This window comes from Manacus candei, unplaced genomic scaffold (assembly GCF_025592945.1).
Source record: "Manacus candei isolate 608988 ecotype Guabito, Panama unplaced genomic scaffold, ASM2559294v1 h1tg000008l, whole genome shotgun sequence".
NCBI classification, from domain to species: domain Eukaryota; kingdom Metazoa; phylum Chordata; class Aves; order Passeriformes; family Pipridae; genus Manacus; species Manacus candei.
In genome coordinates, this window is record NW_026138056.1 from 17,147,716 (window position 1) to 17,165,546 (window position 17,831).

At 34.4% G+C, this 17,831-nt stretch overlaps 1 protein-coding gene across 2 annotated transcripts in view; it reads left to right on the forward strand.

The window, feature by feature from the left end:
* SNTG1 (syntrophin gamma 1) overlaps window positions 1–17,831 on the forward strand; it is a 338,500-nt gene that overhangs the window by 258,426 nt on the left and 62,243 nt on the right. For both annotated transcript variants that reach the window (XM_051774281.1, XM_051774288.1), the window contains one exon: window positions 1,453–1,491. In XM_051774281.1, the coding sequence (XP_051630241.1) occupies window positions 1,453–1,491 (39 nt within the window). The remainder of the gene's footprint in view (window positions 1–1,452; window positions 1,492–17,831) is intronic.

Below are 17,831 nucleotides of genomic sequence, written 5' to 3' on the forward strand. Positions count from 1 at the left end.
ATCTTATAATTTTATACTATTTCTTTGGCCACTGAATGTCTTATCTCCTCTAGTGCTTCCCCTTAAATAACACTGAAGAAAGGAGGAAGCTGATGCTGATGTAAATGCAAGAAGGAAGGATGGAAATGTACTTCTGACACTTTTGATTCAGGATACATTTGAAAAACAACTGCAATTGCTTACCAGGATGTTCTTGACAGTGCGAATTATCCTTTGATAGCAAAACTGTGGGATGTCAGTGGCAGACTTGCTCAGTATTTGCATGAGAAATGCAAAGAACTTACCACTGCAGCAAACATAGAGTGGTTTTGAAGTCTGCAAAACACAGTGCCACTCACATCTCTGCATATAGTTGTTTGAGGATGATATTGTAAACACTGGAGGAAATTCAGTTATGATTTTTCTTTTCTTCTAAAAAGATGTTGCACCTTGGTTGAAGCAGTGTAAATGTTTTACTGTGATTTCAGGGCTTTTTGGATTATTCAGGTATATTCTATATAGATTCCTATTTGGCAATGTCTTTAAATATGTGTTCTAGTTCATTTACCCATAACTAAAAAAAAAAAAAAATTGTTAAAAATTACCGTAAGAAAGCAAAAAATGAATTCTAGATATTAAGCATCTGTCGTGAATGCATACTGTAGATTTACTAGGTTTGGTCAAAAGCATTCAGGGTTTATGCATAAATTAAAGAAGAACACATTTGTTTTAGTAATGGTGGAAGTGGGTATGTTCCACACATAATTTTCTTTGTATTGGACACTTTTCTGTCAGAAAGCTGGCAATGTTTATTTAGAGGGAGTCCATGAACTGCAGAGCTAAATACAAACTTCTCATGAATCAGGTATCTCAGAGTGGTTTTCTCTTTACTTTTTACTTGGGGCTGTTGTTGAATGTTTAAGAAAAATTACTTGAACAATTATTGCAACTGTTTCTGCATACTTGATTTTGCACACAGAATAAAACGGTAGAGTAAGGGATGTTTGCAAGGCTGTTCCAGCCCAAATTTTCATCATTCTTTAAGGAAAAAAAATTACTTAAAGCTTGGTGACTTCAGTGGTTGGCAGTAAGTTGCTGTGAATTACTTTTATTTACAGTTAAATATTCCAGTTTATTTTATAGCTTCTAATCTGAAAAAAAAGAAAAAGACATATTGTTATAGAATTCAAATAATTTTGCATGTATTTGCCTCTTCTGTAGAATCCAGCAATTTTTTTGCATGTAGTCTCCTCTCCTGTGTTCTGAGCATCAGACTGAACCACAAAATAACCCCAGAAATGTCCCATTATTCACATGAGCTTGTAAAAAATTTCAGTTCCTTTACTGCAGGAGATTTTATTTTCTTTTTTACATGCACAATTTGGAAGGGAGTGTCTGATATATCCAATGTTTTGGTTTTGGTTTTTCTGCTAGTGACTGAGTATTAATCTATTTCTTTATTCATTTTTATAGATTAAAAAAATCAACAGGAATTTTCCCGTAAACCAGCAGGTAAGAAAAAGAAAGGTTGGGGTTGTTTGAGTTATAATTCTATATAACTATATTTAATTGTGTGGCATCTGTGCATTATTCTAAGAGAAGAATTCTCAGTAGATTTTCTTTAAAGAGTTCCTTACTGTTTTTATATTCTAAACTCAAAGGGAACTGGAGTGTTTTGTCAAAGTAAGAACACACCTAATCTTTTCAAAATCTATTTAATGAATATATATATATATATACACAATTTTCTTCATCTTACCAATTTTACTATAAAAGGAGGAGTGGAACTGTTATGCTTTACAGAATTAGATAGAATCCATCAAGGTTCTAAAATTCTAAAAATGTATGGGTTTCCGGTGTTTTGGGTTTTTTTTGCCTCGAATAGGGATCTTTTTTGTACAATGCCTCATGAACACAATTGCTGCTATTCTCTACAGCTGTGTATCTGGGGTTTGGATCTATGGCATGGAGGGATAGATCTTTTAGTTTTGAGAAATCTGTTCTTCCCAGAGTTTCTTTTAAGGAAGCAAACCTACAGGCAGCTTGAAGTTCAAGGCTGAAATTGTGAGGTGCTAGTTGCTAGAGACCATAGTAAGAATGGACAACAGCCACACCTCCTTAAAAGGATCAACATATCATTTAGAAAACTATGTAAATAAAATATGAGTAAAAATATTCAACGTAAAGTTCAGTACACTGTAAAGTTAATTAAGTATGCATGTGTTGTGTATCACAACTATTATATAATGGTGATTTCATTTTAAGGTAATAAGGAGAAACAGAGAAATCTGATTCATAAGAAGGAAAAAATTACTTCCTTACAGAAGGAGAGAAATTTACATAGGACTGAGCTGTAAACCTGCCTTCAAGAAGACAGAGAAAGAAAAGGGCTTTCACCTCCCTTACACCATATCTTCAGTTAGTCAACATATTTCTCAGTATCCTGTCTCTGGTCCAACCTTATTACTATGGAATTGTTCTGAGTGTAACTCACAAGGGAGGTAGATACTACTATTTTGTTTTCTGTTTTCTTAATGAGAAGGTCCACAAATCATAACAGTTAGTCACAATAACAATAATACAAATACTATTAATAATGACAATATGGGTGAATATAAACAAAGCTACAATAACTGAAGATAACACTTGCATTTGGGCATTTTCAGAATAGTTCCTATAACATCAGTTGCTGACAGTGGCAAAGAAATGCTCCTATCTCAAAAAAAAGGAAGAAAACAATGGCTAGTTAACAAAAAGCAGTTAACTAGCTCCATTTTCACTCTTACCCTGAACTTACCTCTTTGCTTTTATTACTGTAAAAAAAAAAAAAAAAAGACAACAAAAATATGAACAACAGTTATAATGTCCCAGCAGTCTAGCATATAATTCAGGGATCTCTGCTGTTTTGGAACCCTTGGCATGTGGGGTCAGTAAGGCATTTTCCTCTTAATTAGAATTCCAGTGGAAAGCAAAAGTAACTTTTGTAGCTTGAATAGCTTGTTGATCATATTATCTGTTAGGGCAGCCTGCAATATAATTCATTCTTTTCTAATCAGCACCAATGATTATATTCTGAAAGAATTACCATAGAGCATTTCAAGAAGCTCAGCCAAAAGAGCAAACTGAAAAGAGAGAGGCTGATTTTGATGGACAGTGAGACTGGTAAGGTCTTGATGCCCATCAAATACTGGAGAAGAAAAAGATTTATTGATCTTTAGGGAACATTAAATTCAAAACTAGACTCCCTTTTGGGCATATCTTATGTAAAGAGGGTTGCAGTTTTTATCATAGAAGGAGCTAGGAAATATCACCTAATTTAAGTTAAATAGTGTTTCTGAGTAGAGTCAGAAAAGGCTACACAAATGTAAGGTTAATTTCTGTCTTCTGATGTGCAGCAAACATTAATATGGTATGCAGGGAAGGAACAAGACTTTTTACTTATATCAAGACATCATTATTTATCTAAAAGTTAAATTATCATCTTGAATACATTTGTCATCTTGATTTTTTTTAATAAAACACATTTTTGTCTAAGAGGTTGAACAGCTAGTTTTAACTTCTTTCTTCAAACATATCAGGAGCTGTTTTCATTCTCTTCTGCTTTAAAAAAAGTGTGCATATTCAATTTCACTTAACAAATACCCTTTTTTTTTTTTTAATGAGCACTAGCAGGGTAATTCAAGATTATTTACACTTATAATTTTTTTTGTATGTAAGGCTTGATATGCACACAGGTAACACCAGACACCAGGCTGTGGCTAAAGTTGAGAACGCTGCAATGTAGCTGGCAGAGAAGGCAAAGGCAGAAACCTGGTTTTCTGATTTTATAACAACACCTTTCACATGCACAATAAAACCCCAGGCTGAGTTCTCCCCCTGTGCTTTATGGCCTACCTGGCTGCCCTGAGGGGGCCTCCAGGTGTGTCTGTGAGAATTTTATCACTTGTAGTAAGGGAGTTACCTCTACAGACATATAAAGAGAACATACACAGCAACCTGCATGAGAATAAATTCCTTCCCATGTAAAACCTTTTCCCTGGCAAAAGTTTCCTTGAACAGTTGCTAAGCTCCCCTTCCTCACTATTTTTTCAAAAGATCTTCTGCTCCTAGAATATACTTATGTGCATTTTAATTATTAGTAGAGGGGAAGGCAGTTATCAAACTAGACTCAAGAAACCAACCCAGTTAAAACTCCTTCATGAAAATATTCTTGATATGGAGAAGAGAATAGGGGCACAGACAGAGCCCCTAGAATTACAATGAAGGGAAACAAATGCCTGCATAGGGGTGGAAGATACTGTAACTCTAATAGTGCTATTCAAATGTCTCAATGTTGCAATAAGTAAAAAAGATAAAAGAAAAAGTAAATAGAAATGACTTGTTGACTGCACATAATATGGTGGCTTTCCTTTAGGCAGTAATTGTGAAAGCAGGTTTGTCTGGAAAATTATTAAAAAGATAAGATACATTCATTGAAATTAAAAGATCAGAGATGATGGGTATTGATAAGAAAGTGGCAAGTATTTGGACAGCATGAAGCAATAAGAAGTTCTGAGAGAGATGTTAATAAATTTGATAGTGGTTGAAAGATGATTCAAAAAATGCTGGAAGAGGACCACACAGACAAAATATTGTTGAAGAAGACTGTGGGAGAAGAGGGAAATAAAGTTTCCCCTCTCTGAGCTGACAGTAGTGAAAAGAACACTTGAACATGGTAAAATTAGAGTACTGGTTCTGTTTTCTATATTGGTACTATACACATGGGCTATATACAGTAACATCTAAGAGGATACCAGCAAGTAGTTGAGAAAAAAATAATTAAATAATTTGCTACTCAAAATATAATGAACACTTTAAGTATTCACTAAAAATAATAAAGTGTCCTAGACAAAATTTCCATAACTTCAGAGAAAAAGTTATACAGACCTCAGAGCAGAGAGGCACAAAGAATGGAATATTTTAAGGCTTCAGCCAGAGGCTTCTCTATTTGATCATCCAAGATGGGAGCATAAACACAGGCATGTTCCCTTTTCTTGGAACTCATCAGTTCTGTTCAGCTCTTACACTGATTACTGCAAATGTCAGCTCCTGCGAGAGCCATCATTAGGCAGGTGATTCAGAAAGGTATCATCGTCTCCCTGCTAACACTTTCCAAATGATAGGAAAACGCACCCTACCTCAGTAAACTGCAGTAGTATAATAAGGACAAGCGCTGCCCATTCCTTTTCAATTTCCAGTGTTTATATTAGCCACCATGAGTTTGCAAATGTGCTGGTCTTGGCTGAAAGTTGACTTGATACCATGTAGAGAAATCATCATTAGATAGTCCTTGTAAAATCTGATCCTTCTCAGGGTGGGAAACCAAATGTATTGCCTCCAACTACCAGAGATTGTACTACATGTAACTCTCATTTGCTGTTCGGGATTCATTGGGATTTGGCTTTTACTGGTTGTCATGCCAGGAGGATGAATTGGTTACCTATTGGATTAGGTACACAGTGAATTCACGGTTTAGATCTAAATCTTAGTATGGCTTTCAGTTAATCTCCCACTGTCCCTACATGTACAAGTACAATGTTCATAAGTAGCAGTCAAGGAAGTCATAACCCTCTGATTTCAGTTTTAGCTTATTTCACAAGAAGCTAGTGGTACAGAGCAGATTCATTACCTGACAAACTCAGAGAGTTGATTTTTCATTTTATTGGATTATGGCTATGTTCACATACATGTTCACAAATGTAATAAATAGACTTGCTTCTCTACTACATGGACAAAAGTCAAATCTCAAAGTTTCACATGAATATTAGAATATCATGGCAGAGCAGTGCATCTAAAGCTTTTATTCCTCATGTCTCATCTCTATTAAGACGAATTCAAAGGCTACAACCCTCCACCTTTCGTCAATGTTAAATTCACAAAAAAATATAGTGGGGAAGAATGCTATAATACTTTAAGTTGAACATTATTTCTCTTCTATCTACAGGCAGCATGAGCATTTTTGAAAGATTTGTCTTGTCTTTGCAGAAGATAAGAACTTTTCATTAAATCATTTTAATTTTTAAGAATAATCTTTCCCTCTAAAATTTTTCTACTTTTATGGAAAATAATTGGTAGCTGTCCTATTCAAAGTTAACAGTCTATAACAAGAATTATGTGAGAATGAGAAAGAGTTTTTCACCTCCACAACTGTGTTTGACTCAATTTAAAAACATCATGACATAATGAACTGTCACACTAAGGCCAGAAACTGGGGTATAATTGTGCATGTCAGATTCCACAGCACTCAGTTGCCATGAATCCCATTGTTTTGCAGAAATTTTACATTCTTGATGATGTTTACAAATATACATATTTATGCCCATTTATTCTTGCTTTTTATATAATTTAATAAAAAACCTACATGAAGCTGTACCAGATCAGCTATGTAATATCACCTCATATTCTGGTTTGATAGGCTGTCCTTCAGCTTGACTAAAGTTCTGCAGTTAGAACAATCTCATTTAAAATCAATTCCAAAAATTTGGCTTAGTGAGTTATTTAATAAAACCTAACTTATATGCACTGTATAAAGGTGAGCACACACAAATGTCATAGTGACTGGCTCGCCTGTCAATCAAACCAGAGTCCTTTGCTGCAGATGTGTTGCATCTCTATTGCATTTTAAAAAGTTGAATTCCATTGCTCAGGTGGACTGATCAGGATAACAACTGTATGAAACACAACATGCCTTCCTTTTTTTATTATTAATTGCTAAGTAGTAGCCTCCATTGCTATTGTATTGCTGTTTTGAAAGTGCAGCGATTAAACAGTGTTCTACTGAAAGATGACATGTCCTCAAAATAAATCAAGTCTGCTCCAGAAGTACATTAATAATTGTTTTCATTCCCTCTCCTTAGCAATATTTTGTTTTCTCTTTTTTTTTTCCTGATTTTGCATGACTTAAATTAATTATTTCTCAATATGCTGTTACTGTTGTTCCTCAGAGTAGCCATTCAGCAGCTTTTGACTGACAGTTACTGAACTTTCAGGTCCAGTTATACATCTGCTCTATCACCATCTGCTGTCACAGTAAGGATTTTATCAGGTCTATTTTGAAGGAAAATCTCTAGAATGAAGCTTCTATTGTTAAATGCTTATAGAAACACACAGGGGAAGCTGAGTTCTTGCTGTTAAATTAAGCAGAAGTGCACAATAGGGTGTAAATTGTGTTGGGCTAATTCCCTGCTTTGTATTGTCAGCCATCTATGGCACTCATCATGGATTATTGCTGCATAACATATACCCTTGAAAGGCTTATGTTGCTTGTTGATACTTTATTGAGCTTTCTGTAAAATAAACTGAATATATATATATATATGTTTGTATAGTTAACATGAAATGCTTTTCCCTGAGCAGTTTCTTTCATTGTTTTAGATGCTTCCTGTGGCCAATAAAAGATTTTTCTTCCCTTTACGTTTTAGTCCAGAGTAGCTTTTGAACTTCAGGACATAAAAAAGTTTTAGAAGGGCAATAGACATCACAGATTGTTAAAGATTTTAGGCTGAGGAAACCACATTGACTTCTGAGAGGAAGGTCAGAGAACTTCCTAAAGCTAGTTTATTACCTGATGAGCTAGATAACATTCATGTTGTGAGTCACTTGATGCAGTTATTGGATAGCAATGCTTATGTCCTAGGGCAGCATACCCTATAGCTCATGAAAGGATGGAAGTAATTTGGACACCTGCTGGAAATTTAGATGATACAAAAGAATAATTAGATCAAGTTCTTATTTAAATCTCAAACTATAAGTCTCAAGCTGTGTATCAAATAATTTCTGCATGTCCAGATAATTCAATTTTGCCTCAAGTACAGATATCATCTTCATTTACATACTTTTCTCATTTATTTTCTCTTTTTTTTTTTTTTTCCTAGTACTAACTCATTAGTATAAGAAGTATTAGCTTCCCTCCTCCCCCCCCCCCCCCCCGCAATATTAATATCTCTCCCTGCAAATTGCTTTCAGTAAGGGTAGTTTTGCCTGGACAAATTTAGTGACCACATCTGTGTTAGCTCTGTGTTCACATTTTAATCAATACAATCAGGATAGGGGCACAGGCGAAAAGGGGGAGGAACCGGGGAAGGAAAGGGCAAATGGTAACTGTCTCCTCTCTGCAACTTCTTCAGCCAATCGGAGAGGGGAGCGGGGAAGCAGGGAGCAGGGAAGCAGGGAGTAGGCAAACTCGTGGCAAGCCCGGGCTTGTCCAGGCTGTGCACTGTGTAGTGTGAATACAATGAAACCACATAATAACAGTAAACTCCATATAATAACTGTAAGGTCCATATAATAAAGTCCTGCCAATGGCTGTATGTTTTTCTCCATGCCTGGAACTGTTCCCATCCTGAATCTTACTCCTTCACAGATAAATAAATAATAAATGTATATTAAAAATTAATATTTTATGTCTATAAATATTGGGTGACAGTCATGGCTTACATATATTCAACTGGTAAGTGATAGATTGATCTACTGCTTTTGAGATAAAAGTGCTCTTACCAGATCCTTCATCTTATTTGTACATTCCTCTTGGGTGTGAAATCAGGCTCTTTTTCATTCCACAGGTCTTGTGTGTCTTTCTGTATAGTATCACAGCTGCAACAAGAGTGGTATATCTCAGCTTTTAGCTTGGTGGTTAGGTTAGATGAAAGATACAGGTTTGACACACTGTGGGTGCTGTAATTGCTATGTTGCCATAATAAGGGCTTTCCCTTCAGCTGCTACTTTTTGCAATAATATGATCTTAACCTTAATAAACCTGATCCTGCCTGTGTACATCTGGAGTTGTTCTGAATCAGAACCTCACAGTAGATTTAATCAGAGGAATAATTGCTTCCTGATTTGTCATAACAGTATGATATGTATGCAGTTCTTCCCAGAAGCATAACTATGTATCTATGATGAGGTCAGAAAGTGAGAAACCATTGAATTTGAATAGCAATCTGAGGTATTGCTTTTATCATATCTCTTTATCCCTGTGTTATATTTATATGCATGACATGATTAAATCCCATTTTAAGTCTCTAAACTTATTTGGATCTAATATTTTGCCATTTACCCAAGAAATGGGATATGTAACATAAATAGGACAGTGAAAGGGATGCCAGCAATATAAAATACAGATTTTCTGCAGGAGTTGGATATTTCTGATTTCTGAGACTGGAAACACAAGTAGCAAACATTAAACCAAGAAAGGGCCATTTTTAAAAATTCTTATAGAATGCTTTCCTCTTTTTCATGTATTTTATTTTTGGATAGAATTTTTAGCTGCTATCCAAACAGACCAACAAAGCATGAGGACAGAAGGCAAATTTCAGCATTCTTGTTTAGAAATAGATGCCTTGAATGATGCATATGTCCTGTACTTCTTTGTTCTCTGGCAAGTTCCTGAAAAGCCGTAACAGAGAAAATAAGAAAAGGTGAGAAACAGAGTCACCATATCCACAAAATATATAGGTCATCTTTTTTTTTTTTTTTTTACAGTTATATTTAGAAAGATTAAGTATGGAGGAAACTTTTCTTTTTCTCTAACTTTGCATTAAATAAGGACTTGTTAATATCCACAGCTTACAAAATATGAATTTGTTCTGTCTGGCCCCTTTGGGATTTTCATTGGAGGCTGAGGCTAGAAATAAAAATGTTGCAATGCTTTATTGTAATGTCTTTTTTGTTATGTCAAATAAGTGTAAAACTTCCCAAGAATAACATTAATTTTAGTATATTATGATGAAAGTATTCGGTAAGTCTATACACGTGTTATTCCTTTGGGAATTATGTCATCTAAATAAATTAATTGGAATCAATGAAGCATATACTTTGACTGTAGATTTTCTACTGAAAGAGCACATGGGACTCAAAGGCTTAAGTAAAATATTTTTAATTACAGTTTACTTCAAGAAGAGAGGTCAATAAGCATTCAATTTTTCTCATTCACTTATTTTACATCTGTGCAGATGGTTGGTGCTTCATATCACACTCTGTGAAAAGGGAAAATATTTAGTCTCTTGATTTTCTAAGAAAAGTGATTAAACAGAATTCTGTGGACCAGAGACAGTCTTTGATCTCTTCTCTCTCATCACAGTAGCAGTACATGGTACCAGTGATAGAGTAGTTACCTGAATTTCATAGTATAGTTGATTTGCAAAATAGTACAAAGTAATTGACAAATTATGGTTACCTACAAATGAAGAAGGATAAAACCACGAAGAAGTATTAATCAATGAAAATGTGTGAAAGAAAACTGACAATAAAATTGATGAAAAATGTTAAAAAATGTACGTAATTGCAAATGGAGAAACATCCCCAAGAAATATATATTATTACGACACATTTTTGTCTTTTCAAAGAGTTGTATTTCCTGGGAAGAAGACACTGTTTAGTAAGAAATATCTCTTATATGTTAAGTATATTAGAGAATATTTGTTTACAATCTTACTATTTTGGAAAGCAAAACTTATTAAGTCCATGATATGACACAGCAAATAGAGATTTAGCAGTGTCAAGTAGAGAAACTGTTCTCAGGAGCTGACAACTTAAAAAAAAATTATTTATTTATTTAATAAGAAACATTTTCCATTTTGAAATATCTCTCAGTGATGCTGGGTTTAAAACAAAATAAAAAGTTTATCTTTACTTATGAAGAATGATTCTGGATAATGGTGCAGGTCTGAAGAGGTGAAAGTGCCTGAAGCAGTGCTGTGGCAATGCTGTGTCTGGGAACTTCTGACCAGGGTCCAGACAGACATGTGGCTTCTTTCTCTAAAAAAGGTCTCTATCTGATAGCTCTGATAGCATGAGAGTGCTCAGTGACCAGAGTTACTCGAACCAACTGGCACACTCAGAATACCCCCAAAGACCCACAGGATCAAGATATAATAGCATGCAGTTTCTAGCTGCTTTCTTCAAATATACATCCAGAAGTCCTGCTGATTCCCATTATTTGTTTAACAGTCTACTGTTTACAGTGCTTGCTTAGTAAAAGCAATAGTCATTCATCACTCAGACTTATTGCTCCCACAAGTCCACCCTGATGGCAGTAGGTGGGATAATACAGCAGCCTCTCCTTCCCCTCCTGCTGAAGTAGGCTGCTGCTCAAAACCAAACCCAGACAGTGGGAAAGAAGATCTATTATGCAAATAACATGCAGACCTTTGAGACTAGGCAAAAAAGGCTTTAAAGAAACAATGCTCTCTTTGAGAGGAGTTACTTCTGGCTAAATATTAATTCTGAGTTTACATCCATCAATTGTTTAATAGTTAGTACTATAGGTTACGGTCTGCTCTTCACAGGGCCTTGAATTGTTGCATCAGGATCTCTTCTTCAGTCAAACAGATGTCACCCACAGAGGATTTTTTATGTTATCTTCTCTGTGGTTGAAGGAGCCTGCCTGTCCCTCTGTAGAACCCTGTGGATATATAGAGACTCAACATTTTACACTGAAATTTGAACTTCAATTCAGGACCCAATGTTAATTTTATGGGTTGCATCCCTCCATTGTTCATAATGGTAGGACACTTTGCATTAAAAAAAAGTACCTGAGTGGAAGAAAGCTCTGAATCTGAAAAATAAGTATTATTTGGTACTTTTTAGAAACTGAACTTCTCCAATGAAACTGCAAAATCCATGGAAATACCAAGATGCCCAAGACAAGTCAACTGTTGACATGCATCACTCCACTGTCAAAAAATAATTAAATGCAACATGAGTTTGATAAATGTTGTGAACTCTACTACTAACTCCCTGCTACAGGCTATTGGCGTACGTCTACTAATAGGACCTCCAGGATAGCCTAGGTTCAATCTAAACACCAGGGAAATTAAAACAGGCTTTATTCCAACAAAACAAAAAGAATTCATCTTGTTAAAAAGTAAGTTATGCAGAGAAGCATGAAAATAATATTATGTAGAACATACTGAATATCATGATCTTCATCTAATCATCCCCTAAAGTTTTTCTTAGCTTCCGAAGAAGGTATTTTGGATGTTGTTTTCCTCTATCTTCTTGTCTTTCAGAATGGGACTGCATTCTGGCTCTTTTTCTCAACACAGTTGTGTTTGGATACCACATTTTGAAAACTGATGTTTAAAGTGGTTCCAAAGTAATCCCACTTCTTCTTTCTTAGTAATTATGAAGATTTTTATATACTTTAAGAGTGTATAAGATTGCAAGTTAAATATCATTACTTTAGGCCTTTACTTGCATCTTTATTCTAGTCTTATCTGAATTCTCACCTTCTCTTTCCTTTTCAGTCTCTATAGAATATCAGGGTCCTTCAAATTCCCCCCCCCCCCCCATTAACAACTGAGAAGGGATGAGAGGATACATCTGTCATTTCTTAATAGCTACTTACAAGCAATGTCTTCAGTCTCAAAGGTACCTTACCTGCAAGCAATCTGTACTAAAAATTCTTTTCCAGAGTGTATTTTAAGGATGAAATCTGCAGGGAGAAACTTGATATACTGCCCCTCTGAAAATTAGGGTAGATAAAAAATGGATGCGTTTAGAAAATCCTGGACAGCTACAAATGGATTATGAAATGTGAACTACTACATTTGGTATGTAATACTGTGTGTGCCACCAAAAATGATGTGGAAATGTAATAAAACCAATGCTGAAGCTGTTTTGCTAAGATCAATAACTCAGGACTACTTAAAACAGATTCCAAGACTTTGAGATCAAAAACTTGCAGAATAATTTATATTGGATGAGCTTTTGTAGGTCATCTGGTCAAAATCCTGCTCAGAGAATGGCCTACATAAATCAGGTTGCTCAGGACTTTACCATGTCAACTTCTGACTATCTTTAAGAATGGAGATTTCATAACATCTCTCACCAAGAGAAATAATTGAATAATTGTTTTAAAAATACTAGAAGACATCGGTGGTCTTTGCTACGTGATTTCTTTACCATAATGCTACGAGACAGATATCTCTAGATTTAGCAAAGCATGTCTTCTGGATTTCAATTGCAGAATATTTATTTGTTTTTATGAAAATAGTTAACTTATTTTTTAGACTGTTTTGATTGAAAGTTCAAATTCAGAAGGCAAGTGAATGAGAAAAGCAGTGACCCATAATGTTATCTCTATTCAGCTACAGTGGAAGATCTCTGAGACCAGTCTGTTCAAATACAGCGTTAAGTATTTAAACAATATCCATTCAACTGTTATTTTTTCAAAAGTGATCTTCATTTCTTTATACATAGATTTGAAATACATTTTGACTTACAGAAAGAATAATGTGTTTTCCGATTATTCTAATAAAAAAAGGAATCCTAAAGCTATCCATATATATTAAATGTATGGATTAATTTACAATTTCTTATTACATGATATGATTTGAATTGAAATATAAACTGAAGTTTTACTTCACTGTTCATTTTTATAGATCAAGAAGAATATTTATTGGGGTTTTTTTAGAAATAAGGCTCAATTATATCTATTGCTTAATGATCTCAAAAACTGTTAAATCATTAGCCAAATGATTATTTGCTATAGCTAATAAATTGTAAAATTACCTTAGGGAATAGTCTTTATTGATTTGATTAAAATTTTATACCACCTATTGATTTTTTCCCTGTTAGTAACTGGCAATGGTAATGTTGATTCTCCAAAGACATTATGCGGATGCATCAAAATTTCTCAGGGTTTCCATGTTCTGTTGGAGAGCTCTCTGGACTTCAATTATTTCTGACTAGTTCATCTGTAGATAGACTCCTTCGTTATTTCTTTTCTCTTAGTAAAATTTGTTTTTATACACTGACTGTCAGTTGCTGGAGATACTGATGACCAGAAATTTAAATAAGATAATTCAATAACTAACTTTGCATAGAAGAGACATCTGTCCCCATTAACAATTGTAAATACTGACTGCACCATATCCAACAGTGTCATATATCACTTGCCATCATGTTTCTGATTGCAGCAGTCATTAATCATTGAAGGATTCTATGATATTATTAGTTTTGAATTGACTCTAATCACTGCTTCATTAGGTGCATTTCTGTTAATGTGAACTTGGGCTTCAAATGGTGGGTTAGCTTGTTGTGGCAATTCTTCCCTTGGTGCTATGAATTCTGAGAAATTAGCGACTTTCCTCGAACCTGTATAATGTTTTTATAAAAATTATAAATTATAAATATAATTTATTTTTATAAAAAAAGGTTACCTAACCACCAGGTGACCTTTCCTAGACCTTCTTTCTCACAGCAAAATCATGTTGCTGGTAAAGAAGAAAATAAAACCCATTTCATTACTCTGGCTTTTTTGGTCTCACTCTCTTTGTTCAAAATAATTCATTAACCGAACATGGATTATGAAACCAGAAAACTGGTGGATTTCATTTATTAATAAAATTCATTTTAGTATTCAAACAAGTCAAACAAGTCTAACCTATTACCCATCATCTATGTTTTCCATATACTCAGTCATTTGGGGTTCTTTCATGCTTATTATTGCCATCTCCTTTGAACTGAGTTCTGTAAGCTCAGGATATGAGTAAAGCAGCTACATGAGCAGTATGATCTCAGAGAGACAGCCAGATAGTCTAAATTGCACTAGTCCTGTCCAAGTTCTGCATACTAATCCTTTTCAGAGAAATAGAAAATGAAAATCAAAAAATATCTGGAACCAGTAATTGAAAACTTATTGAAAAGTTCTCCCAGCATGAGAAGAATGGTAATAAATGTGTCTGTAAATATTTCACTTGCCCTGGTACTTAAGAAATATAAATATGTCACTCAAAAGTCTGAAAGACACTGTCTAGTGACTTGTAATATTCTGATCTTTTTCTTCATTCAACATGTTTTAGTAGTCTAACCTGTGGTGACAAATGCGAGTGTGACATGTTGTTCATCAAAAAGAAGAGGTCATGCCCTCCAGCTTGATTATCTGGAATATTTTTTGTTTGACCCATTTATATTTTAGAGACTTAAAAATGTATACTATGTACATTTAGAAGGGGGGGGGGAAAGTCATTATTCAAAAGATAAGTCCTAAACCCAGTCAAGTTACTAGGCTTTAGAATAAATTATGTTTACTTTCTTGTCACCTGAGTGCTGAGCTTTCTGTATTGCACTATCTATTTTAAACCCTCAAAACCCCCCAGAAATTTCGTCCTGGATTAAAATTTACAGCTTTCCTTGTGCCTATTCCTAAACTCAGGAGATGAAAAATTAACAGGCAGGAATTCCAATATGACCATGTATCAAAGATTTTTTTCCAGGAAAAAGAACAGAATCCTACTAGTTGCAGTTGCACAATATTAAAAGGAGGGAGAAGGATGACAGTGTGATATATAGTAAATTTTTTAGTCAGGAAAAGTGTGAGAACTGCTCATTTTCAAAGAGTTGCTGAGAGCTACTCGAGAGAAAATCTGGACCCTCTCAGGTCTGCTGTAAAATGACTCTGATGTCAGTAGGACTGAGCCTCCTCATTGATAAACCTAGCAACCAAATGAACCTGCTCAGGGATATGCTAAATTCCTCTGAAGGTGAGTTATGTGGCGGGTAAACAAGACAAGGCTACAAGAAGGAGGAAGGCTCAGTCAAGCACAGAGATTGCTCTAGATAACACAAGGTATTTTTTTTCATCATTAGCTACCATACCTATTTAGCAGAAAAATGCTTAACTCAATGCTGTGTAAAATGCACACATCCCTTATGCATTTCAGGGAGTTACCACATGCTGGCTAGATATTCTAGTTCTTTTTTTTTTTTTTTTTTTAATTACCCAGTTAATATCCTGAAAGACAGGACTAGTGTGAACTATTTTTGGACTGATTCCTACTCATAATTTCACCCTCTCCCAAATTAATATAGATTCGTACCTAACACTGCAATTTGCATCCAAATCCATCTTTGTAATAACAGCTGCAGTTATTGCAAGTCTTTTTTGAAAAAAGTCTGTACCTTCTAAATGCTAATCACCTCTATTAAAATGAACAAATTCAAATTATAATGAATTTTAAATACATGTAATCATTCATTGACTTGAATAATTTAAGGAGGAAAGAAACCCCTAACTTCTAAAGTTGACATTTTGACAAAGGCACATAGTTGCCCAATTAATGTTCAAATTGACTTTGTCATTAGAGGAATTTATTTCAATAAACAGATACTTAGAAGTCTTAAATAAGCAAAATGAGTGCTTTGAAATATGGCTATTAACATGTAACACTGGATGAAACTAAATGGATGAGAAAAAATGTTGCTCTGGATTAGTGGATTATAGCAAGAAGATTGTTAGAAACCTGGAAAAACAAGGTACAGATCTTTACCTGTTCAGAAAGCTATCCTGTATCCACGTGTACTATATTTTTTCAAATCTGTGAAGGGACTGAAAGTGTGTCAATATAGTCCTTATTTCTAGCAAGATCTGGTAGATCTCATTGGGAACATGCTAAGTTTTCTCATGGGATCATGCTGTATGTAATGTAAACTGTCATGAAGGTTTTTCAAACAGCACTGTTAATGCTGGACAGATCTTTGCAGAGATCCAGGCAAGTTTTGTTACCCTACACATCTGTCTTTGCTCTGATTATGATGTTGTTTGCTAAGAAAGCAAATATACTGTTTGCAGTCTTTGATACCAGTTTTCAGTTATCCAGAGTGTAAGGGAAAAATCGTATTCCATAAATTAAAAGTATTTTCTACTTTCTCTGGTACTATTTACTCAGAGTCAGAATATTTCCTTAATTTTTGTGTCATCATTTAAAAAAATAAAACAGGACAAAGTCAAATGGAAAACCTATACTCAGCCTTGTTCTGGTAGCAAGATGATAATGTGAGTTCTTACCCAGAAGGAAATTAATCTATGTGAGAAAAAATACATGTACGATCTTAGATTGAATAATCTGTTAGTAGCTAGGTAGTTCAAAAATATGAAGGGGATCCTTGTAGGTGATAGCTCTAAAGCATTTAGAATAGAAAGGAGGTGATATAATAGAGGACAACTGAAAGGGGAAACTACTTGGCATAAAAAGTTTTCTGTTTTTATATATCCATAATTTGTTTTCTTTCCCAGAACCACAGAATGTTTCAGGTCATAAGAAACCTCTCGAGGTCATCTTGCCTAATTCCCACTGTTCAGGCACAATCACCTAGAGCAGGTTACCAGGGCCACATCCATCTACAATTAAAATCAAAAATAGTTCATTTCTGATTTTTGAAGTTTAGAAATAAAAGTCATAGAGAATGTTTGTCAAAGCCATTCCTTTGCTATTAATTATATGGCATAATTTTCTAGAAAATATTGACCATTACTGATATTTATTTCTCACAAATTATACTGAGAGAAATGTCATTTTAAATTACTTTAAATCTAATCTGAAATCTATGTAAAATAACCTTTCACTGCCACCTATCTTTTGTTTCTTTCAGATTGTTTTTCATATGTAGACTATCTTGTTTTAGTGGACTTTTTTTGGTGAAGAAGATAGAAAATAATTCACAGGAATTAAAATATCTATGGAAAGATAACAAGGCTTTTCACAAACCTGAAAAATAGGATAGGAGACATTTTGACTGCATTTACAATTAAGCAAAATTTTTCTAGTATTCATTCAATATTTTATGTGATTAGTTTTTCTGTTGACTTATAAAAAAAGTTTCTCAGCATAAAAATCCCAAGCCTTTTATATGCACAACTGGTTTTACAAATGATTACATCATGATCACACTTTTTGTTCAATTTTTTTTTCACACATTTGCAGTGTGGTTTTTGTTGCTTTTCTGCTAACAATTGACTATACTGAATTTTTAGACTATATGGAAAAGGATTTTAAAATGTACAGAGAAAATTATATTAAAAGCATTGTAGA